The 24,721-nt window shown below is 38.6% G+C and overlaps 1 protein-coding gene across 10 annotated transcripts in view; it reads left to right on the top strand.

Annotated features, from left to right (window-relative positions):
- MIPOL1 (mirror-image polydactyly 1) overlaps positions 1–24,721 on the top strand; it is a 298,592-nt gene that overhangs the window by 257,731 nt on the left and 16,140 nt on the right. For all 10 annotated transcript variants that reach the window (XM_043516946.1, XM_038406726.2, XM_043516951.1 and 7 more), the window contains one exon: positions 6,782–7,012. In XM_043516946.1, the coding sequence (XP_043372881.1) occupies positions 6,782–7,012 (231 nt within the window). The remainder of the gene's footprint in view (positions 1–6,781; positions 7,013–24,721) is intronic.

Raw genomic sequence — 24,721 nt, forward strand, 5'->3', positions numbered from 1 at the left:
AGACTCCATCCCATCCTGGAAAACTATCTTTATTCATGCTTGGCTACCGCAATGCAATATACGTGTACATGACACCTTCAGCACTTACGAAATTCGAATTAGTACAGAATGCTGCAGTAGATCTCCTCAGCAACTTACTGCAAGCTCATCAGACCTGTCCTTTATTCCCCATACAGTGGCTTCCTGTAGGACATTGAAGGTTTTGGTCCTTATCATCAAGGCGCTCAATGGCCTGGGTCCAGGGTATTTAAAAGATTGACTAAGGTTCTGGGATGAAGACTGTGGTCAACAACTTCATTCCTCTGTCACATGGGAACTTTGTACAATAGAGGCAAAGCTGTCTGTGCAGAAAACAAAGCTTTCTCAAAGGGGCTAATTTCACACTATGGAATGAACACTACAAGAACAGAGGATTATCTGTGGCAGAAGTCCAAGATACCAGACTGTGGCGGAGGAGTCCAATCTAGTGACTGATTAATGGCTGCTGGACTTTCAATTAAACATACTTACATTTAATAATCCAAGTTTGACCAATTTTTAACCCTCTTTTGCAGCAAAAATAGCTCAGATACATGTGCCTTGTAGGCCTCATAGGTTCAGGCCTGAAGAAATCTGTCACAAAAAGTTATCAGAGAGACTTACTCCCTTTGGGATACTATTCCATCAGCTCCTCAGATCCTACCTTAGCTAATCACTTGTTATCTCAAGAGTCTCAGAACTCTCTTCACAAAGTTCAAAATGCAAAAATGTTATCAAGACTAAAGAACATACTGAGATCTCAGGTCTCATGGATATAGCCAAATAGAGCGATCAATAAGACAAAGGTAATGCATTGATGTAGAATAGATATAGGGCTAGATAGATGGCCATGAAACAGCAGTGCAAAAACACTCTAAATCTCCCCTTTATGGGCAGGTGAGGATTCCCCAAAATGTTGTCATTTTTGTTTTATTTTATTTGTATTATGATAACATTAAACAACTGTATGCGAAGGTCATCAGTGCAGTTCTCATCAGTGGCATAATAGGAGAGTGGTTTCGCACCACTGCTGGAGTCTGGCAAGGCTGCCTTCTTTTGCCCACACTATTCAACATCTACTTGGAGCACATAATGACTGATGCCCTAGAAGATCACATATGCACAGTCAGCATTGGGGGGCAAACAATCTCAAATCTTTGGTTCACTGATGTCATTGATGGCCTGGCAGGCAGCGAAGATGAACTTGCCAACCTTATGAAACGATTGGATGGAACTTCCACAAAATATGGCATGGAAATCAGTGCAGAGAAAACCAAGCTGATGACAAACAAATGTGATGGGATCAGCTCACATATCACCGTCAGTGAACAAGAGCTGGAGACAGTGAAACGGTTCAAGTAGTTGGGGACAATCATCACAGATGAAGGATCCAAGGCAGAAATTCAGGCAAGAACTGTGCAAACAACAGCAGCAGTGGCAAAGCTAAAGCCAATTTGGGAGGAATAAGAACATCTCCCTGGAATCTAAACTGAAACTGCTGCACACATTGGTCATCTCCATTTTTCTGTATGAGTGCAAGACATGGACCCTTACGGCAGAACTTGAATGGAAAATACAGATAGTAGAGATGAGATGCTTCCATAAAATCCTGGATATCTCCTACTTCGATGACATCACTAATGAAGAAGTCCGCAACATCATCACCCAATGCGCAGAGTCATGTGAAGACCTCCTGATGACCATGAAGAAGTGCAAGCTGAAGTGTTACGGCCATGTAACAAGATCATCTGGCCTATCCAAGATCATCCTCCAAGGGACAGTACAGGGAAAAGAAGAAGAGGTAGGCAGAAGAAGAGATGGACAGGAAATGGACTTTCCCGTCAATAACAGGACATAAAAGAGTGGACAGGAATGGACTTCGCAGAGACTCAAGCACTGACACACAATTGTCGGGTGGAGACAATTGGTTGATTGCTCATCACTGATGGTGCCCCAACTACCAATGAGGTTATGGGAGTGATTATGATGATTATGATAATATCTAGGGGGCACAGACATAGATCAGGGCCCCTTTGTGCAAGGCACTCTATAAACAAATAGGGAGTGTGACAGAGGTATGCTTGGTGAGTTGGGAAGGGGCATGACCAGAGCACTGCTGTACTCCAGTGGTCCCCAGCCAATATAAGAGCCTCTCGGAGACTGTTTTAGCTGGTGTAAGTTAGAACATTCATGATGATGCTGTAACACTGAGGGCTGGATAACCTTCAGCTCTGTAGCTGGTCGGGGGAGTACATAGGTAGCATACAACTGCTTTTGTCACACACCTCTCCCTACCTGGACACAGTTCAGACAGGTCTATTATTTGAAGCCATCACATTCAAGATGAGCCAGGAAATTGAAAGATGTACATACTACAGCAACCCAAGAGGCAGAAAATTTTGAACCTTCCTCACCCTCAAACAATATGGGTGTTGAAATGGATTGTTCTTCAGCCTAGGCCTCCCATATATCATGGGTCCATACCATCAAAATGGTTTACTTGGGATTCATTTTCCTCTAAAATTATAAAGGAATAAATATTTCTATCAATAAATACATAATCGTTAGAAGAGGATGAGCACGTGCCATTGTATCAGCAGACCAGGTCATAGGCGGTTAAGCCTAGTGGTCAGAGCAGAAGTCAGGCCTCGGGGTTGGAGTCCAAAAGTCAGAGCCACAGGTCGAGACAGGGTCAGAACCAGGAACCAGGGCCGAGGGTCAGAGCTAAAGTCAGAGGCTGAATGCCAGAATCAAGAGTCGAGACTGAGTCAAAGTCAAGAGTCAGAGCTGAGGGTTGGGTCCGGATTACAGGAATCAAGGAAGGCAAGAGCAGGGCTGGTTCTCAGGCTGGAGCAAAGCTGGGCGAGGACAGGTATAAGACTAGGTGCAGGGCAGGATCTGGGCTGGAACTGTGAAGAAGCAAAGCGGGAGCAGAGCTTACAGAGACATAAGCACAGGGAGTCCGTGGGTGTGTGCAATGAGCAGCCAGCAAGTTACTGCTGGGCTTAAGAACTGATGTGCTAGCTTCCTCAGCTAATCAGGCAGGGTGGTCTGTCAGGCAGCCTAGGTGGCTTGTTAGGGCATCAGAAGTACTGAGCAGGCACAGCTGCAGGGCCTTACTCCTGACACATTGTCCTAAGGAGAAGAGGTTTTAATAAAACACATACATACAGAAATTTTGTGATCATGTTTGTCTGAAAAAATTGGGGGTAAGAAAATAACTTACATTTATACACAATAGGGCCTTCATCTAGAAGGATCTTAGACTGGCTTACAGTATATAGCGCGTCAGAATCACTTTATCCATGACTGAATCGCAATCACCTCTGCAGTGAAATGTATAACAGTGAACATTAGACACAGTATTGCTCAGGGCCAATATTTTCAAAATGGGTGTCTACAGTTAGGCTCCCAAATCTATATTCAAGTATGTAGATAAATGACTTGATTTTCAGGAGTGCCGAAAAACCCATTCCCTCCCATTTAAGGTGATGGGGAAGGTTAAATGTTCAGCACTTTTTGAAATCAGGTCACTTGTTTAAGTACTTAAATACTGACTTAAGGTATGTCTACAGTGCAGTTAAAAACCCGCATCTGGTCTGTGCCAGCTAAGGGTCTGTTTAATTGCAGTGTGGACATCGAGGTTTGGGCTGGAGCCTGGGCTCTAGAGGCCTGCAAGGTGAGAGGGTCCCAGCCCAAGCCCAAGCCCAAACGTCTACACCACAGCCCCTTAACGTGAGCCCTGTGAGCCCAAGTCACCTGGCACAGGCCAGCCGCAGGTGTCTAATTGCAGTGTAGACATATCCTGAGGGGCTTAACTTTAAAGGCTGCCACTTTTGAAAATCTTGGCCGAGGAGTATAAAAATGAGCAACAGCATCCTCAATTTGCAGCTTTTAGTACTACTTCCAAATGTTGTTGCTTACTTTTTCTAGTAAGTCTCAGGAGTTGCCCACTAGAATAAAACATCAATCAATATATTTTATATGCAGCTACGAATATGATTTTATTTTTTTAATGCCTCTTCTCTGTGGATTTGTCATGTCCCTTCATGAATTGTGGATATATTCAAAATGTCGTGGTTTAATTGAATAGGTGCTTCACACCATTTTCAAACAACCTCAGGTGCTAGGTGTAATGACGTACCTATGTTCTAACCTTTAACTTTTCAATTTCTATTAATTCATCCATATTTACTTATGCATGTATATTATATTTTCATTTGTATGTGATTTCGCTATATAGCTTGATGGGGGGATGTTTTCTGTATAAATGTTTTAACAAAAGGAAACGGAAATAAATATGCCACTGCATACCAGCACTCTGGAATGCAAAGTATGGCTGGTGTGTTTTATTCACCCTGCATTTCAGATAGGAAACTAGGACAATACACTTTAAAGAATGGTTGATATTTTCATAGTTATCATTCTGACATGACTTCAAGTCATATTCATCAATATGGTAACAGCTTTCATCAGTTTCTAGTGTACAGGCAGCAGTTCTGAAGTACCCTAAACTATGATATAAACTGCCTACTCATTATAACGTTTTTATTTCTACCACCTTCGTTGTAAATGTGCTCCCTGAATTTCTTCTACTTTTGGTCCCATTTCACACACAGTTGAATGATAGAATAATGGAAAATAGAAATGGAGCAGACCTACTGTCTAGTCCATCACCTGGTCAGTGCAGGGATGTTCCCTACTCAACATTTGAAACGGGAGTACATCAAAGCACACTACGGAACTTTTAGCATGTGGTTGCAGGGTTCATGTGGCCAGTTAGTGCTCAGCAAGCTGGTGCACTGTAGATTCACGCCCTGGCTTGCTGCACACTACATCGCTAAGTAGACAAGCCCTTAGTTATTAATCAATCTCCTCATCTGTTGTTCTTTTAATCTTTTCTCGTAAATCAGTTCCTTCAACCCCATTAGGTAAGTCTATGCAGCAATTAGAAACCCACAGCTGACCCATGCCAGCCAACTCAGGCTCTCTGGACTGAGGCTGCGGGGCTGTTTCACTGCTGTGTAGTTTTCTGGATCAGGCTGGAGCCTGGGCTCTAGGACCCTGTGAGCTGGGAGGGTCCCAGAGCTTGGGCTCCAGCCAGAACCCAGAAGTCTAGACAGCAATGAAACAGCCCTGCAATCTGAGCTTGGAGAGACAGTTAGGTTTGCATTGAAAACCCTTTTAGCTGCAGCTCACCTATTGCTTTGGCTTCATATCCAGACAGGTACTCTTCACATTAATCTTTGTTCTCTTCACACCCTACTCCAACTTGTTTCAGAAACAGGATGACAGAAACAGTCCTGCCCCTTCCACTATCCCCAAGAGTTCAAAGAAATCCAGCTGGCACAAGGACAGGGAGAAATACAAGATAGTGTCTTTCCCTCTCCTTTTAGTGTGAAAAGCTCCTATTTTTGTTTTAATGTAATATTAAAAATGGAAATCTCAACCTGTAAGCTATTGAAGAAATAAAGCCTTTGAATCATGCTGGGGGGGAAAAAAGCCCAAGTCAGCTGGCATGGGCCAGCTGCAGGTTTTTCTTTGCTGTGCACATATAGACACTTTTGTTGCTGTTTTTTAAACTCTGTCGGTAGCTTCCTGGTACTGAGTTGCTGAATACTGTATTCCAGATCTTGCAGTGAAGGATTATTACTGCCATGCTCCATGACTTAATGTCTCCATGAATATAGCCCCAAAGTCATATAAAATACAGTGGGTGAATGCATAGCCATGGCTGATAGAGGCTTTTCTATGTGAAATAGTTGCTAAAGGTGATTTACTTATTATATAAATGAATCCAAAATAGTGGCTGTGCATGGCTTGGCAAGAAATTATGAATACCGTGATTCAAGGAGCTATGGATATGAAATTGGCCCAGTGATTGCCATCTGATAGTGATAAGTAACATATTTCTACCTAATATAGAAAAACTTATTTAAGATCAGTTTATCCTTATTTATACCAGAATCAGGAAGGATTTGAGATTTTAGACACTGAAAAGTTGACTGAGGTTGTTTGGAGTTGAGCTAGCCTGTGCAAACTGTATTTCAGAAAAGCACATTAATTTCATTAATTTATTTTAGTCAGTTGTATTTTCACTCCTTTTGGACCATATTCTGATATCCTTACCCATGCTGAGTAATAACTTACTTCACAAGTAATCCCACTGAAGTCAATGGGGCAACTCATGCTGTTCAAAATGAGTTAAGGGCATCAGAATCTATCCCTCTTTTTCATTCTACTCATTTATTTCAATATTTAATGAGAAAACAGCTGAATCTTCCATTGCACACTCAATAATTCATGGTGATTAATTCAATTTCTTGTAAATTACACATTCAACTTTATCATACAACCTATAGAAAAATTATGCTTACATGTGGTACAGATTTTATTTTTAAAGAGTTAATTTTGGGATGTATTCTATATTTTTTTAACCTGAGTTTTTCACTGTTTTTTTTTCTTTTGGAATTTTTAAATATCTTCCGTACACTTGAAAAGAAGCTTTTAAAAATTATATGTTGTTTTTAGTTTATAGTTCCTTGAAATTAATATAAAGAGATTTTCCAGTTCAGAGTTACATCTCTGCATTTTCAGTCTTCTTGTTTTGTGATATAATAAAGATCTTGCTTCAGAATTAGTTTATATTGATATATGTGTAATATTTTAAAATACATTAATACAATTTAAATGTGGTATTCTTGCAGTTCAAACTCAAAGCTTATACTGTGAGTCAATAAAATGTATATTTTTGTTTTCCCAGTTTACACAAATCTCTATCCCAAGAAGTGAGTCTTAAGGATCAGTTTAACTGTACTCTTAGTACATATGAAGATGCATTGAAAAGCAGTGAGGATATTGTAACCATCACACATCGCCAAAATGAGCAGCTAGCTACCCAACTGCAGCAAGCCCTAACAGAGCGAACAGATATGGAATTAAAGCTTCAGCAAGCTTTAGAAGCTTCACAAGAGGCCAACGAAAAAGTTCAAACGTAAGTCAGTTGTCTTTACATTTGGAAGAATGTCATTTGACAGCTGAATGAGACATTATTCCTCCTGATGTTTATAGTATGGTTGTAGTCACAAAAGTGGCTGTTTAAAAGTGGCTTCTCACAGATTGGCTTCTTGTTGTAGTCAAGAGTCATTTCTGCTGCTTTAGTGACAAAACACTACTACTGCTTACTGCCTTAGCGCTGTATAACCAACCTGCCTCTGGGAGAATGACCTCACTGCACATTAAGGGGTGGGGGTTGTTGTTTGGCTTGTTGGAAAACGTGTGCACCTCTTTAAGGGCTAGAGAGCTAGGGAGTGACTTTCAGAAGCAGCTGCGGACCAAGTCAGCATAGGGTCACTGACCCAACAACCCCCATGTGACCAGAAGAGAGGGGGGACTATTTAAGTCCATGCCAGTGCAGAAAAAGCCCTCTTTTACCTGGACCAGACAGAGCAGCACCCACCCTCCCACCCATGAAATGGTGAAATACTGGGTTTTGTCGAGATTCTCTATAGGCGCTGTGCTAGTGCTCCTTTCTCGGGGGACTGGGAATGAATTTTTCCCTCACCACCAGATTGGGGGTTTTTGCGTTCCCCACAGCAGGTTTGGGGGAGAAGTGGCTTATTTGGGGGCAAACATGAAATGGGAATTAGTCTATGATGTTGCAAATCATTATGTAAATGTGGGATGGGTGTCCAGTGCAGGTACTCCACAGGGAAGGGATATAGTGATCAGATAAAATGGATTGGTAAAGGATTTAAAGGAGGTATTCTTCAAGGGTGCAGAAACTGGGGGGAATGAGCTGAATGGGATTTTCCTGCTCCAATTGACCCAGATCCAGCAGCCATTGATCAGCCCCATAGGTTTTTATGTTCTCTAGATTCTAAGCAACTTATCTTTGAGTTTTGTAAAACCACTCTTCAGTTTGGGACAGATCGTGTTGGATAAGTGACTGAGCAAAATTAAATCCTCACATGCCAGAACTCTGACATCCAAGGCTGCAAGTGTTAAAGGTTTCTAGATGCTGATTATTTCAACAGCATTGTAATGAAATAGTAGGATTCGTGATGTGCTTTCCCTTAATGTCATATGGTCACCGCTTTTATACATATACAAGAGTCTTTAAAGTATTTTCTGTTAGGTTGGAATGGTTTTCAGTGTTCTTGGAACACATGGAATCCCTGCTACAGTATTCTATTTGCCTTTATAGCTATATGAGATAACGTGGGTGAGGTAATATCTTTTATGGGAACAACTTCTGTTGGTGAGAGGGACAAGCTTTTGAGCTTCCACAGAGCTCTTCACCAGCAGATTTTGGTCCCATAAAAGATATTACCTCATCCACCTTGTTTCTCTAATATCCTGGGACCAACATGGCTACAAAACACTGCCTACAACAATTTATAGTTACATGTGAGAATATTTGCAATGTACATATATATCAGTTTTTGTCTGGTTCATACCTGGTACATTTCAGGCCAGGTGTTTGAGTCTGATCCAAATTCCATTGAAATGAATGGGAAGACTCTTGTTGACTTCAGTGGGCATTGGATTGGACCCTATGTTTAGGTAAATGACAGTGCTCCATAAGGTAAGACTTCTTGTTAAAAGGCTGCTAAACTCTGAACCCTGGAGTTCAGCTGTGTTGAAGTCCATTATAAGTTCCCTTTTAACAATGTACTAGTTAGTACACACACACACACAATTCTTTGCTCCATATGGCAGGTTTTTAGAGAGGAAACAGCAAAGCTGACCAAACAAACTTATATAGTGAAAGTGGAATATGAAATATATCTTAGTGACAATCAGTGTACGGACTCTAGATGAAAACCTGGCTCCACTGAAGTAAACGGCAAGCCTCCCATTGGCTTCAGTGGAGCCAGGATTTCACCCATGAGATATTACAGCCATAATGACAGTCCTTTGGATAATGGTTAATTACAAGTGATAGTTGAATATTGGGTAATAACTAACTGATAAAACAAAGATATGACTTTGTAGTCAGCTTTAAAATAATGTACATAGAATTATTATAGCCACTACAAATCAAACTCAACTTGTGAATTTAAATTAAACTATTTGTATATACTCCTAATATTTGCTTTAGTATATGTTTCACAAGTTGCAAGATTATACACTATCCAACCTGTTGTCATAAATGCTCCTCTAACAGACACTTTTGGCCTTGTGAGAAATAAATCATACAGACAGAAAGAATACAGTATACTGTCAAGAGGAAAGTGTGCATGTTAATTCTAAATTTCTTACTTTATAGTCTTCAGTGTGAAGACTCCAAATTTACTCTTGCTCTCATTGAAATCAAAGGGGATTAAACTGTTGTACTCTGAAGGTATTGTTATTTCTCAGTGAAGTACACTCACCCACCTCCTCTGAAGAAAGATGTGATCTATTTTGTTCCATCTTGTTACTTTCTTGATCATATTAATGTTCTGAGGTCAAAACATAGGTCTAGTGTTATATATTGTATATGCAGACAAAATCCTAAGAGTTGTCTTTTTATTTATTCTACCTGTAAGTTCTTTGCCCATAATTCTCATTGCTGGATCAGGGCAAACATGCAGACTATACCTCTTCATTTCTTGGCCCAGCTTGCACCTGTATGATACGTGGGGGCTCCAAAATGAACTCCCTACAAGTTTTTTAGGTTGTGGTGCCTGAATCAGGGCAACATTTCTCCCTGTTTGTTCCACATCTGCCAACAAGTTTCCTAGTGTGTGTAATATACTCACGTAGCAACCAGAAATTAGTCCATAATTCATTTCAGGCACCCAATAAGTTTTTTTCCCTGTTGGGTTAATCTTTTATATATATTAAGCATGCATATACTTGGACTATTAAGCATGCATAATTAAAATAACCTTATGAAAAATAGATATGGTGCATATGCAGAAGTTGCTTTTTAATATCATTTTGACAAATTCATATAAACTATCTATATTATTTGTTCAGTGTCAACACTGCTCAGTGCTGTACAGAACGTGGAGGACTCATGGTCCATGTCCAGACATCTATTAAATCTCCCTTTGCACTAGTATCATTTTAAAGCTGTCATGTTATTGTTTTTCATTTTAGTTGAAAAAGCACTTACTATTTGTAAACTGGGAATTTATAGGCCAATATTTGTCCCAGATAATATTTTTCAGTCATGTTTTAATCCCCTGAAACCACAGTGGTTAGAACAGAAGTGCAGACACAACTTGAACTATAGTGGTGCCAATGCACTGCCATAATGAAAAGAATTCATTCAATTTAACATGCTTAACTACTTGGGAAATTTTCTCAGGTTAGTTTCATTATTGCTAAAATCAGTCCTCTAGCAAAATTAAACAGTTGGTTGAAATCTTTTGATGACAATAGCATGCCCTTTTTATCAAGAAACTGTGGAAATGCTCAGTGCATCTTCCCAGCACCCAGTCATCCACCCCCATCCTATAATTCAACCTGCAAACAGATTAAGCAGCTGAGTTTGTGGAAAGTGTGTTTACTCTGAGCTAAGAACCCTTGTGTGACACTATAGAGATTCCACTGACACCTCTGGGAGAACTACACAGACAGTTCCTGCTCATCAGCAGGGAAACCAGGCTGAGAATTCACAATTTCTTTGTAACCTCAACTGCTTCATTCAAATCAGTGTTTGGCAATTAGGCAGGAACTAGTTTGTTAGCTTTACTTTTTTTTTTTTAAGATGTGGGATGTTCTACATTTCAAAAAGGACTGACAGTTTTAAAACCTATCAGCTGGAAGGCTTTTTGCTATATTAGTATTTATTTTTTATCATTATCCTATAGAGATTTTTATATGTATTTAAAATATGAAACTAAACTTCATAGCCCAAGTGAGAATTCAAAGTATAGGCTTACCTTTTCTTCTCCATCATCTGTGAGTGAAGTATTTTCTGGTGATGTGCTAAGTTATTTTATTTTTTTCAGTGTTATTTAATAATGTACATTAGTAATGGATTTACAGTTAAAAAGGGAAATAATCATGAGCTTGATTAAGGAAGAATGTAATTCAGAGCGTCATGTCATTTAATAGAAGTCAAAATCAAGTCTGGCAAGCAAATCTTTCTTTCTTAATGTCATTGACTGACATATACCACACTTTAGATGACCGGTTCTTTGACATTACTGAAGAATGAATAAAAAAATTAAGATTTTAAAATAAATCTTAATTCTTACAATATATGTTATGTCAACAGTTTAGAAAACAGCATAGCTTTCATTTCTCCATCGAAGGTAGCACTATTGGGTTTAATTCATTTGTGTATATATTAAGTTACTTACCTGCAATTGTTGCTCTCTAAATTTAGTATCTCACATACATTAGTGCTCTGTCCTTTGGCATATGGACACAAAGCATCTAAAAAGTTTCTGGATTCCACCCCATGTGAAGCAGCAGTTGTTAGCCAGAAGGGGGATACAGTGGAATTTGCTTATAGCAAACCTGGATATAGCAAAAGTACAGTTTTATACTTAGGTAGAATGAAATTCTTACTTTTTTTTAATGCATTGCAATATATAAATAGCAATATATGCAATAGAGTAAATATTAACTTAATAGATAAGATCTATTATGTAGAGAGCTGGGCAGAAATTTGTGATAAAATTTGTTTTTTTGCCAAAAAAACAGATTTGGCAACACCGAAACATTTTGCAAATTTGTGTCAATTTCTCCAAATTGTTTCCATTGCGGAGAAAAAACCTTTTTAAAAAATCCTGTTTAATTTTGACATTTTCAAAACAAAAAGGTTTTATTTTTTAATTCAAACATCTTTTCATTTCAAAGCATCCTTTAATTTTCTTTAATTAAAAATGTTAAATTTTCTAAATGAAGTATTTTATTTCTGGGTGGAACTAAAGGTTTCATTTGATCCAAAACAAAGCAAAAAAATTCAACTTTTTGTTTTGCCAACAATTTAAAAAAATTGTTTTTGGTTCAACCCCAAATGAATTTTTTCCAATTTTTTAGAATAACCAGGAAACCAACAAATTTTTATTGCCCTGCTCTGCTTAGGGACTTAAATAATATTTAAAACTGTCTGCAACCGTATAATTACCAGACTGTAAAAATAAATATAATTTTTGATAATTTTTTTATTTCATTTTGATCAACAAAGCATTTGGGGCAGTGGCATAAATCCACCTGAAGTGGTGACATATAGGCAGAAGGCCCCTAAAAATTTGCTCTGATGGTGGACCTAGATGTTGCAGCCCCAAAAGGGAAGTGGGGTTGACTTAGAGGAGGTGGGGCCAAGCCAGCTGGAAGATGCTGTGAATTAATTAGTGCCTCTGCCAGCTTGGATCATATGAAGTCTACGCTGGATTTTAAAGTGGTCCACCCTGGTGGAACTACTGGGGATTGGCAGTGGCCGTCGAGTTCATTAAAAGCAGGAAGAGGTCCTATTATAGTGCTAAACCAATGTTAATAATTTATAGTAAAGACTGATGTGGTTATGATATATTTTCCCTAGGAAGAGTTCCATTTCTATAACATTAGTCTTGAGGATACTGTGAATTTAAGTGTATGAGATTTTAGTTATGGGTTTTTATTGGTAAAAGAGTAATTTAATGACACTGGATAGATCAGTAAGGTCTGACTCTGTGTGTGTGCGCATGTGTGTGTGTGTGTGCATGCATGCACACAAAATATTGCTACACATATAACTGAAATGACATACATACAATTAGAACAGAAATTCACGTTGGTTGTTAAAATATAAATCTAAGAAAATAAACACAAACTGTGATAAATGCTTGTACATACATTTTGCTAAGTTAGTTTTCTTAATGGACTAAGAAAATATAAAAGTGATAACACTCTTAGTTGTTTTATCTGTAATTGTTTACTGAAGCTCAGTTCTTTTCTAAAAAACCCCGTTTCTGCTTTTAAATTGGAAAAAAATGCAAGACAAAATTAAAGTACATCATATATAATTAGGTAATTTCAGCAAAGGGAATTACAATACCCTACACAAGATATATTTAATCTTACCAGTGATTTGTCTAATTTTTGGTGATTTTTTTTAGTGTAAAATAGAATGAGAATTCCTGCATGTTCCTTGCCTGCATAACCCTTACTGTTAATGGAACATATCCATTTTGCACTGCATTTTCCCATTGCATTTCTGGTGTGCAAGCTCTTTATGTTTTCAGGTATTTTAGTATAAAACTTTGTTTTGTTTCTTTGCTTTGCATGATAAATATATCCATTAATGAGAGACACAAAAATGAATATTTCTCTTTTCATTTTATACTGGCATTTGACACATGAAAAGAATGTGAAAATGAAAAGAAATGAGTACTGAACATTTAATAAACGTTAGACTCCTCTGCCTCTGAAACTAAAACTAATCTGCCTTCTGAGTATAGGAGTTGTGTGCATTTCACATCAATGTCCAAGACGTTCTCTAGTGCCCACTGGAGGGTCTAATCTTTCTCAGAATGATCTGAGCAGAGCAGTTCAAGAACAAGAATGAATTTTTGAATAATCACACCACAATGTGAGGTGACCCCCAGACAGGGGACTGACCAGATACACATATGGGTTTTGGGAAGACGCTCTGATGCTCTTTTTTAACACAGCTGTGAGAAGAATGTGGCTAAGACCCAGTAGTCTTTCTGGAGTATAGCTGGCAAAGGAAACCATGAGGAGAAGAGAATTTAACACATGGGTGTAAGAGAGTCCGCTTCATTGATGCGATCTGAGGGGAATGCCTAATGACTGGAAGAATCAAACTTGGCAATGAAAACACAAAGCTCTTTTCATCAATTCAAACGCAGACTCTAAAGCTGCAGATGGTTACCTCCAGCCTTGCCTATTCAGTGTGGGGTTTTATAAAATGGCACTTTGGTGAATACTAACAGATCAAAACAAAGATTTAATAACACAAAGATGTGGTGTTCATTTTTAAATGAGGATACAGGTCAGTGTCTCAGAAAAGGATAAAATGGGTATCTTTTATTTGTAGGTCTAAAGTCTTTTGAGATTTTTAACTGCAAGCATGATATCTTTAATGTACAGATTATATTCTGTAGAGTACAACTTCTGTTAAACAGGAAACAGATAAAAACTAGACTTCAGGATTATTATGCTGATTGAGTCTTTTTCTTCCATGTAAATGCTATTAACTAGTTATCTCCCTATAAAAATCATACCTAAATATATTTAGCTGAAGTATATCTGGTGGCATGTATGCCTTCAGTCATTCTTCAAAGATAAGGATGGGTCTAGCTAATTAAAAATTACAAGCAGAAGCACTGCACAAAAGAAACAAGTTGTACATTCATGGAGAATGAAAGCTATTTGTTTTGGAGAAATCACCCAATATTGGAGAACTCAGCTGGCTTTACTTTAAATATCACCAATATTTTTCTCTGTTTTGCGGCTTTCAAAACATTTAATTTGTTCCCGTTAGTTTAGTAATATGTTTAATGATTACATGTTCAAATTCTTCTATTAAATTTAGACTGGATTCTTCCCCTTAATTATAAAGCAAAATTTGGGGGATGATAGGACCAAATTACCTAATGGAGTAAATGGGAGGAGCTCCATTCATTTTAATGGAGTTTCACCCATTTATGCCAGCAAAGAATTTGGCCCATAATGTGAAAAGTGGGTTTGATCTTAAAGAAGAGAATGTTTGTACTGGTGCTGAATAATCAATAGTATTTTTAACATTATTCTGAGAGTAATTGTAATGAGTTCTGGTGTTCTGAAACATAAAGTAAGCTCTGATATTTTATGGAAGAATATAAATATAGGGCCAGCTGGTATAAATAGGCTTAGCTTTATTGAGTTGAGCTATGCTGATTTACTCCAGCTGAGGATCTGACCCATAGTTTATAGTGAAACAGATAGTCTATACTCAAAAAAACTAACTAAAATAGACAACTGAGTAAAGGTTGAATATGGAGAGGTTCTACGAACTTTCTACTGTTTTTAAAGATAATAGAGTTGATGTCTGGTGTCAGTAGTGTCTGCCCCAGTGAAAGGTCTATGATTGATAAGATTAGTGTAATACTGACAGTGATGAAAATTAACAACTTTATGGAGTTTCATAATTGGATCAAAAGTTATTGGGTAAGCTCTGTTAGGGAGAAAATGCTAGGTGAGGACTGGTGTCCTGAAAGAATGCAGTTGTTAAAAGCAGGTTATGTATATTGTATGATCAGTGTAGATACTACCTCCACCAATAATTGGTGATGTAACTTAGAGCTAAATTGTTTTGTTTTGATATTATGATGTATCTTTTTGGGAGTAGGAGAGGTTTGAGGAAGTTTTCAGTCCTGCCTGTGTGTGATGGAGTTGTTACTTGCAGTGTCCCAATAAATCTATTGATTTCTGCAAGTGAGTATTACAATATACGCTTCATGGGGCCCATGATATAATCTCTCCTTGCTGGCTTTTACAGAGTTTGGGAAGGCAACACCAGTCAGTAGCAAGATTTCCAAATGCACAAAAGTACAGTGCACCCGAAAGGAACTCTGCAAAGTGTGGCACAGCTGATGCAAGCTTTCTTAGGCCTGCGTGGCATGGATATGTACATGAGGAATCTGAAATAGAAAAAGAAACATGAGTAAGGTTTGAATAGAGGGAGTGTAAAGTCACTAGATTTTGTGACAGTGGGTATGGAAACTCTGTCTGTTTTAGGATTTAAGATTTGTGAAGAATGAAGAGTAATTGAAATATATAAAGAAGTTCATGTGTGATCTAACTGAAAGCAATTCACACTACTAACAGAATTTATTTAGGTGTTTAAAACTAATTGCACACATCACAGTTTTTTAAACCTAAAATAATCCCCATTATTACTCCACTTAGTAAAATTCCATTTACACTGATAGCAGTATGCAGGAGCTAACATGAATGGTGAAATTACAACTTATAAAGAAAGTCAGTGAACCAACTATCTAGGTATATCTAATTGTAGTGGTAGAAAAACCAAACAAGTTGGTGAAGGTATGCCTAGATCTAAAGGAACTTAATAAAGCTGTAAAGTAAAAGGAATTTTCTCTCTTAGCTATTGAAGAAATACGTGTAGACCGGACTGGAGCTGAATATTAATTTGTGTTAGATGCATGCAGTCACTCATCACAAATTTGCCTGGATAGTTAGAGAATGTTCTGGGTATAATACATTTCCAACATCTCTTGGTAGATATTTTTTCTCTCAGTATATCTAGTGTACTATTCATGTTCCATAAAAAGTAGATTCTTTCTTGCAAAATTCTCATGAAAATTTACTAGCCCAGGCATAAAATCTAATCACCCAGACTTTGCTGTGTTGACTGAGGATAATTTAAAAATATTTTACTTGCCTATAAAAATAAATTGCTTACCGCAGGTGAGTGTCCAGTTAGAATTTTGTAGTCTGTGTTAGAAGTAGTTGATGGTATCACTGACGCTGTTGATTTTGCGGCCTAAGAAAGGAATACAATATTAGAAATTGTGGCAAGAAAATAGGGCTTTAAATGTAATAAATAAAGGCAAATGCTGCAAAGCCAGAAATAGGTGTAAAACATTTCCATCTGTATTAACTAGAAAAGTCACTAAGCAGGGTGACACTAAAGTAGAAGCTATCACTAAACTTCCATTAACTTTAAAATACATAGGAATGACAGATTGGAATGCTTATGTACTTTCCCAAATTCCTGCTACCAAGTTCCACAGCAACTCTGCCACTTAAAGAATTATTAAGGAAGTACTGTGACTAACTATGGAAATTGAAACACATTAAAATAGTGAAGAAATAGTAAATAAAAGCCCTTATTTTGCAATATTTATATCAAAACAAATGGACTGGTAGGTGCTGCCTAACAAAGTGGATAATGCGGATTGTTGCTCCATTTCTCTTTGCTTCCGTACCGATGATTCAAAGAGGAGCAAAAAGCCTTCCTGTCGTAGAAAAAAGATAACTTGCTATAGTATTTCGGTCAGAGAGATTTCATCAGTACATTTATGGGAATGAATTCCTGGTACAAACTGAGCATCATTCCTTAGAGGCTTTTATTTAAAAACGTTGAATAAAGTACAATATATATGATTGAGCTTGCAAAGGTATCAGTTTAACCTAAACAATGTGCCGAGTGACATCTTGGCTGCAACATGTGCACTATTTATGGCATAATTACCAGAACTCAAATTTATTACCACAGTCATTTACCTTTACCATGGACCACTAAACAGCAATAAAAGTTAACACACCTTCAAGTCTCTACTGGTAGATGCAAGAAACTTGTGTGGCTGCAAAACATGTTCTGAACATGATGATACTTGAGGCAAGACTAGCGGCAAAGAGAAATGGTTCATCCCTTCTTCACCGATTTGTCTGTAATGCAGTCACTGCTGTTAGTGATGTAATTTTCAGGAGAAAAATGAGTGATCTCATGCAGACTGGGGAAAGAACCTTCTTGAAGAACGTGTGGTTATGGAATTATGTAAAAGAAGCACCAGAGAAAACATTTACTGGCCTATATGAACAAACAAATGGTTGTTATGGTTTGAAAATCATACTTATCAAATGTTATCCAAAAAACCTAAAGAATTATTGTATCCTCAGTATATACGAGAACAACTTGATAAAACTGATACATTTTGCCTTTGAAGGCAAGACCTGTTTTATAGAATCATAGAAATGTATGGCTGGAAGGGACTGTGTCTCAGAGTATGCACACCCTGTCCTATTTCAGGGTGAGGTGGGGTTGTGATATCAACGTGACTACCATCTATCAGAGGCAGATAGGCAGCATGGCTCAGTGGTCAGGGTCAAGACAGCTGCACTTGGGCGAAAGGCCAGGCAGCCTAATTTCTGGGGTCTATGCAGCTTCCTTTGGGTTCAAGGCTGTGCGGGCTAGTGGCCAGAGTCAGTACAGCTGTCCTTGGGCTCAGGGCTGTGCGGCCTAATGGCCAGAGTCAGTGAAGCAGCCACAGAGGGGTGGGTGGCGGCTGGGGTAGGGGGACCTGGTCGCGCTCTCTCCACCGGGTCCCAGTCTAGGGCCCTATTGGCACTAAGTGTGGTGGTCACCCAGTCATGGGATCTTACCACAATACTCCAACTTTCCTCGGATGGGAGATACTACTCACCCCACCTCCCTGGGCCACTTCCTACTGTGAGTCCTGAAGTTGGGGTCCATTCATCACTGGGGTCTTCAAGCTCCCTGGTGCTGGTAGCTTGTTGGGACTCCTGTCGGCTGCAGTAGGCAATCGGTCTCCTGTCAGGCCTCAGGGTTTCTGGTTCCTGCAGTCAGGGGCTGAAGTGGCTCCTGGGCTGGAGTCTCCACCGAGCATCCTTCCTCCCCGGCGGTCAGCCCAGAATGAGCTGGGCAGCTCCCTTTTAAACTGAGGCTCATAAGATGGGGTTAACCCTCGCCTAGTGTAGGGTATGCAAACCCCGTGACAGACTGCAAGAGATCATCTAGTCCGGCTCCATGCACTAAGGCAGGACCAAGTAAACCTAGACCGTCCCTAATAGGTATTTGTACAACCAGTTTTTTAAAACCCCCAATGACAGGAATTCCAGAGCCTCCCTGGAAGCTTATTCCAGGGCTTAACTACCCTTATAGTGGGAAAGTTTTTTTCTAATATCCAATCTAAATCTGCCTTGCTGCAGATTAAGCCAATTACTTCTTGTCCTACCACCAGTGGACATGGAGAAAAAATTATCACTGTTCCCTTTATAACAACCCTTAACATATTTGACGACTATTATCAGGTCCCCCTGCAGACTTCTTTTCTCAAGATTAAACATGCCCTGATTTTTAAATTTTCCTCACAGGTACAGTTCGTAGGATTAGATTTGTATTGGTAATTGGCTATTTCACCAGACACAAACTGATGAAAAAATATTTCCATCAATAATAATAAAAATTTTCCAATAGTCAAAGTAAGAAAAATGCTGCTTGAGAACATACTAGCATTTGATTTAAGACTATGTACTTTGTATATTTTGAAATGCAACGTTGACTTGAATACAGCTAACGTATCTAAATAGTCTTTAACCTATTCTTTTCCTATTTTGGTTTGTGTTCCTTCTCCCTTGTTAATGTTAATTGTGTTAAGTATCTGGTCACAATTCATCTTTTTAGTGAAGACTAAAGCAAAAAAATACCTCAGCTTTCTTGATGTCATCCATTATTAGCTCTCTGTCCCCACTAAGTAGAGAACCTACACTATCTTTCATCTTTTTCTTGCTCCTAATGTGTTTATAGAACTTAGTGCCTTTTATGTCCTTTGCTAGATATAACTCATTTTGTGCCTAAGCCTTTCTGATTTTGTCTCTTCATGCTTGTGCTAGTCTTTCATACTCATCCATAGCAATTTGTCTATGTTTCCAGTTTTTTGTAGGATTCCTTTTTGATTTTCAGGCTTAGAGAGCTCCTGATGGAATCATTTTGGCCTCTTATTATTCTTCCTGCCTTTCTTTTGCATTGGGATAGTTTTCTGTTGTGCCTTTAATATTGTCTCTTTGAGAAACTGCCTGCTCTGCAGAGCTCCTTTTTCCCTTAGATTTTCTTCCCATATATCACTCATATTCAGGCTACTTTGCGCTGAGTAAAACAGTAATTAGTCACCTGAAAATCTATCTTTGCAAAGCATGAAATTCTTGATCAAATGTGTTCAGATAATAGTCTGCTACATACTAGTACAAAATGCATAGCATTTGTAGAGTAGTGGGCTTCTGTGCATGTTACTTCCAGTTCAAAATATCCAAGGTCAAAAGGATTAGCAGAAAAAACTGGTCAAAAAATATACTTAAGAAAAGAGAATAATCAGAATCATCTGTCCAATTATGAATAGGTAGACATCTGAAAACAAGACTTCCCATTACAATTAGCTTATTTAAAATAAGCAAAAGAGACTGTACTAAAAGATAGAAGTTGATAGTTCATAAATAGAGGCTGGAAAAGTTAATACAGCGGGATGATAAAGTACTGCCCTCCAGTAAATGCTGGTGTTCAGAAAAGATACATCAGGAGGTAAATTGAAACTTTCTCATGTGTTGGTCAAAGAAAATACTCTCAGATCCTGTACAGTACAACTACATAGTGGACATGAGTTCAGAAATAATTTGGAAAACATATTGAAGGTACCTGTGGACTCTGAAACATACATATACAGAGGAATTCACTGATCTGGATTCTACAGCTGATGTGAAAGACACGATTCAGGAGCTTTCTCCAACACCTGAAATGTCTGAGTGTTCCAGGAATATGCCTTAGTGTTCCAAGAATAAAGCAGTACTTCTGATGGCAGACTGTCTGTGTTGCTATTCAGTATGTAGTATGTCTCAGCCCTGGCCTATCTTCAATGCTAATACAATTTGATACATACTGATTAAAATTAACTAGGTAGAGTCTGCTACATCACCTTGATATCATGAATCTAAGTCAATAAATCAATACAAAATATTTAAATATGAACTAAGGTAAAATGAAAACTGATGCATGTGCTGAATGCCATCCTCTGCCATCTACTAGCCAGATTGTGGAGATCTTTCAGCACAGAAATAAATTTGATCTAATCTGTTTCCCATCTCTGAATCCCTTCTGACACTTCCTGCTTCTTTGAGGATATCCCATAATACATCTGTCTTTGAAATCAAATACCAAAAGTCTCATTGCAAGCCTAGTCTCTGGCATGTCACAGAGTGACCTGTCATTCTGGGATAAGCTTTCTCTTGAGATCCCCGATGCCATGGGTTGAAGTGAGATTTCTGGCATCTGATGGCTTGTGCTGAATGGCAACATTATGTTCAGTGATCTACATAAGAATGAAGTCAAGAGACTCTGTCCTCAAAATATTTACAGAGAGGCTATCCGGCATTCCTTGCGCAGCCCCAATTTACATAGCCTTCATGGAATTTCGGGTGCATATGGGATGCAGACTCAAGCTCAGAATGTAAGGGTTGGTCTACATTGAAAAGTTACATGTGTCATAGCTACATGTCTTGGGGGTATGAAAATCCACACCCCTAAGAGATGTAGTTAAGCCAACCTAATTCCCAGTGTAGACATTGCTAGGTCAATGAAAGAATTCTTTCGGTGATCTAGCTACTACCTCTAGGGGCGGTAGATTACACACAGTGATGGGTGAGCCCCTCCCATCACTGTAGTAAGTGTCTACTAGACTGACCACTACAGCTGTACAATTTTAAATATAGACATAGCCCAAGTCAGGTATTTATCTACTTACTTGTACATATGATTTAATTTACTTATCTACTATAAAATATGGCCTGCAACACCAATCCTCACAATAATTGTTTTTAAACATGAATAACTAGGATCTAAACCCGTATATTTATTATCATTTGAATATTTATCACTTTAATGTTCAAGAAAATGCAGGCAGTGCTACAACTTATTTTACCTAAACAGTAAAATGTATGAAAATCAAATGTTTTCAGAGTCAACATAATCACAGTATCCCATTTTTTGACCCATGTGTTCATTTACAGTTTGCTTATAGCGGCTTCACAGAGATGGAAGTTTGTACATTACAACGTTGTTCTATTGATTTATCAGTAACAAAATATACTAAGTATACTCAGTAAACTGGAAACGCTAGCTCTAAGGCTAGTATTGTATAACATCAGCTTGTTGTGGAATACTTCAGAACAAAATCAGAATGTTGGCATAGTCAAGATAAATGGTGTAAACCAGACTAGGAAAGACTAATATTTAGTAAGACCAATAACACAAACAAATTAGATCTTGGAGTTGTACACTTTGTCCAGTACCAAAAAGCATATTTACATAGCATTTTAAAGCATATAGTCAACTGTTCTATAACAAACTATTAAATTACCGTTTTGACCACACACTAAATACCCCTTGAAGACAAGTAAGAAAACTTTTTTGTGGAACTTGCTTTTTTTCCCAGGTGAAAAAGTAAGTCTCTCAGTAAATAATCATTAGCTTTTATAATTTCTATCCAAATAAAATATACCCATGGCATTTATATTGCTGTTACTAAATGATATTTAATTGTCTTGCAAGAGCCATTTATCAAAAAAGGTAAAAAAAGTAATTTATTTGTGACTTGGCTGTTGGAATAAAAATAAGGGTATTTTTTAACAATTTTGAAATTATTTCTGAAAATATGCAAAAGATTGAATGTTATAGCCAGATAAAACTGTATTTTCAAAAACTCAGCAAAAATTCAGACTTTTTGAGGCTTATGAATTACTTCTAAAGTTTTACTGAAGGGCTAGTCACTCTTGTTTTTTACAATGCCAATAGAAATAACTATTGCCCCAATCCAGCAAAGCAGTTCAACCCATGCTTAACTTTAAACAGACTTGAAATCAGTGGGACTACTCACTTGCTTAAAGTTAAGCAGGGGTGTAAGTGCTTTGCGAAAATGGAACCTACCTAACTCTATGAAGAAAAAGTAGTTTTTCATATTTCTTTAACCCTATATTAAGTGACTAAACTAACAGCCAGCTTTTCCCATAAGACTTTGAGCAGGTTCTAATATTTTAAATGAGGAACTCATGTGGAGAGGCAGCATGTCTACAGCATAATTTGAGGAGAGCTCCATGCATGTGCAGATGGCACATTTTGCTGAGTAATGTTAATCCTCAAACAATGCTTTTGCGATCTTTTTTTCTATTGTGTGCAAGTGATCACCTCCGTATTCTTGTCTGTGTTTGTACAGCACCCAGCACAGTGGGGCCCCAATCACCATGAATTCTCCATTAATAATGCCCATCCACAATATTTTAAAACATTACAAGAAATAGATAATGTAGGTAGAGAAATGGCTCATCCACAGCATTTTCCTTACATTATTGAGAGACTAGTAATAAATAATCTGTGGTTGTTTTTTCAAGAAATGGTTTGCAGGATTTGACCAACTGTGAATACCTCCAAATCCAGAGGTACTGAAAGGTCTATGAGCAAGGTGTATTGCTTGGTGTGTGCCACTGGATTCTGCCAGAAGGTTGGGCAGTTTGGGCTACTGGTCTGTTGCCTGTCATGAGGGAGATATCACAAGTGAGAGCTTAACTAACTACTTTCCTGTGCCTTCAAACCCTTTCCCATTGTCATTTGATCTTTCTATGGCACCATCTCTTCCATTTCTGCTTGAGCAACATCACCTCAGTTATGCCAGGAGGGAAAAGCAACTAAAACACATCACGCCTATATAAAAAAGGGTTTTTCTAAAAGTATAGCGAAGGGGAATTGATGGTGGTTTGGGTGGGGGGAAGGGCAGAATTTGCTCCACAGACTCCGCATTGCTCTCAGTCATAGTGGTACGGCTACCTCCAAGGAGGGAGAAGAAAAATAAGAGCTATCTAGAGCCCACGAGTCTGCATTAGTGTTTGTAAAATATGCACAGAATCAAAAAAGAACACAATCTTGTCTTCATTGTTTACAGTGTCAAGAGGGTGTTTAGTGTTTTAAGCAGGTACCGCCAAAACTACGGGTTGGTGGGATGCGCTTGAGAAACAGAAACTTGGGCAGTGTAACAGTGTTTGCAGTTTTGCAAACCTCATTATAAACAAATCTTGACTAAGGCACACATAAGAGAGGTGGAGCTGACTTGGAATAGACAGACAAGAAGGTCAGATCTGGTCTTACAAGGAGGACTTGTCTGAAGCATGCAAAGAGGCATTAGAATGATGGCATTAACATTTAAAGATAATCACAGCTTCCCTAGAGACTTTTAAAAATACACCATGTGGCTTACTGTGTAACTAAAACAAAATACTCTAAAACAGATTTTTATGCTTAAAAAAGTTTTTACAGTTGTCAATCAGTTTTTGAGGTCATTTTTGAGTATTTCTAAAGAAGGCCAAAATCTCCAACAGAAGATATTATTGTATTAATTCCAATTCCTGCAGCACATACCTTCTGACACATATCATTAAGAGAGTTCTCAAAACCTGGAAGCATTCTAGATCCCCAAGTACGAACTTGGTCCAATAGATGGGCCATGGGACTGGAGCCAAGAGAGACAGGGTCTATTCCCAGCACTCTCTTCAGTCCTGATCCTGCAAACACTTATGCACGTGCTTAACTTTGCACACATGAGCAATCCTGCTCAATAAGACTACTTCTGAATAAAGTTAAACACATGCATTAAATGTTTGCAGGATTGGGGCCTTACTAGTTTATTGTGTGAGCTTGAGCAAATCTCTTAACTTCTCTGCCCAAACATTTTCCCATCTGAGAAATAGAGCTAATGTTGCTCACTCGCCTTTGTAAAGCACTTTAAGTTTGATGGTAAAACGAACTCTAAGTGCTAAGTAGTGGTAATAGTTAAGGTTACGTTTACATCACGGAGTTCATGGAAGTCACGGATGACATTCTCTGGTTCAGCCCCAGGGGCTGTGGGTCTCTGGAGCTGATACCCTGGCAGGGTTCCAGCGACAGGCAACAGCAGCAACAGGGGCACCCTGCAAGGTTCCAGCAACAGGTGACAGACTCCTGAGGGGGCCCCTCCTCAGGGTTCCAGTGACAGGCGACAGACTCTTATGGGGGAAGGGGGAGGGAGCACCTTGGACGAGCAGCTGGGGGTGTCCTGTTTTTTCTTTGGGAAATATGACCACCCTGCAGCTCCCAGGTGCTGTGGGAGAGGGCTTCCAGCTGCCTCAAGCGAAGGGGGATCCCCACAGCTCCCAGGTACCACGGTGGTGGGGGAAACCATGGAGCCACAGCAGCAAAAGTCACAGATGGGTCACG

The sequence above is a fragment of the Dermochelys coriacea genome, chromosome 6 (genome assembly GCF_009764565.3).
Source record: "Dermochelys coriacea isolate rDerCor1 chromosome 6, rDerCor1.pri.v4, whole genome shotgun sequence".
In the NCBI taxonomy this organism is placed as follows: domain Eukaryota; kingdom Metazoa; phylum Chordata; order Testudines; family Dermochelyidae; genus Dermochelys; species Dermochelys coriacea.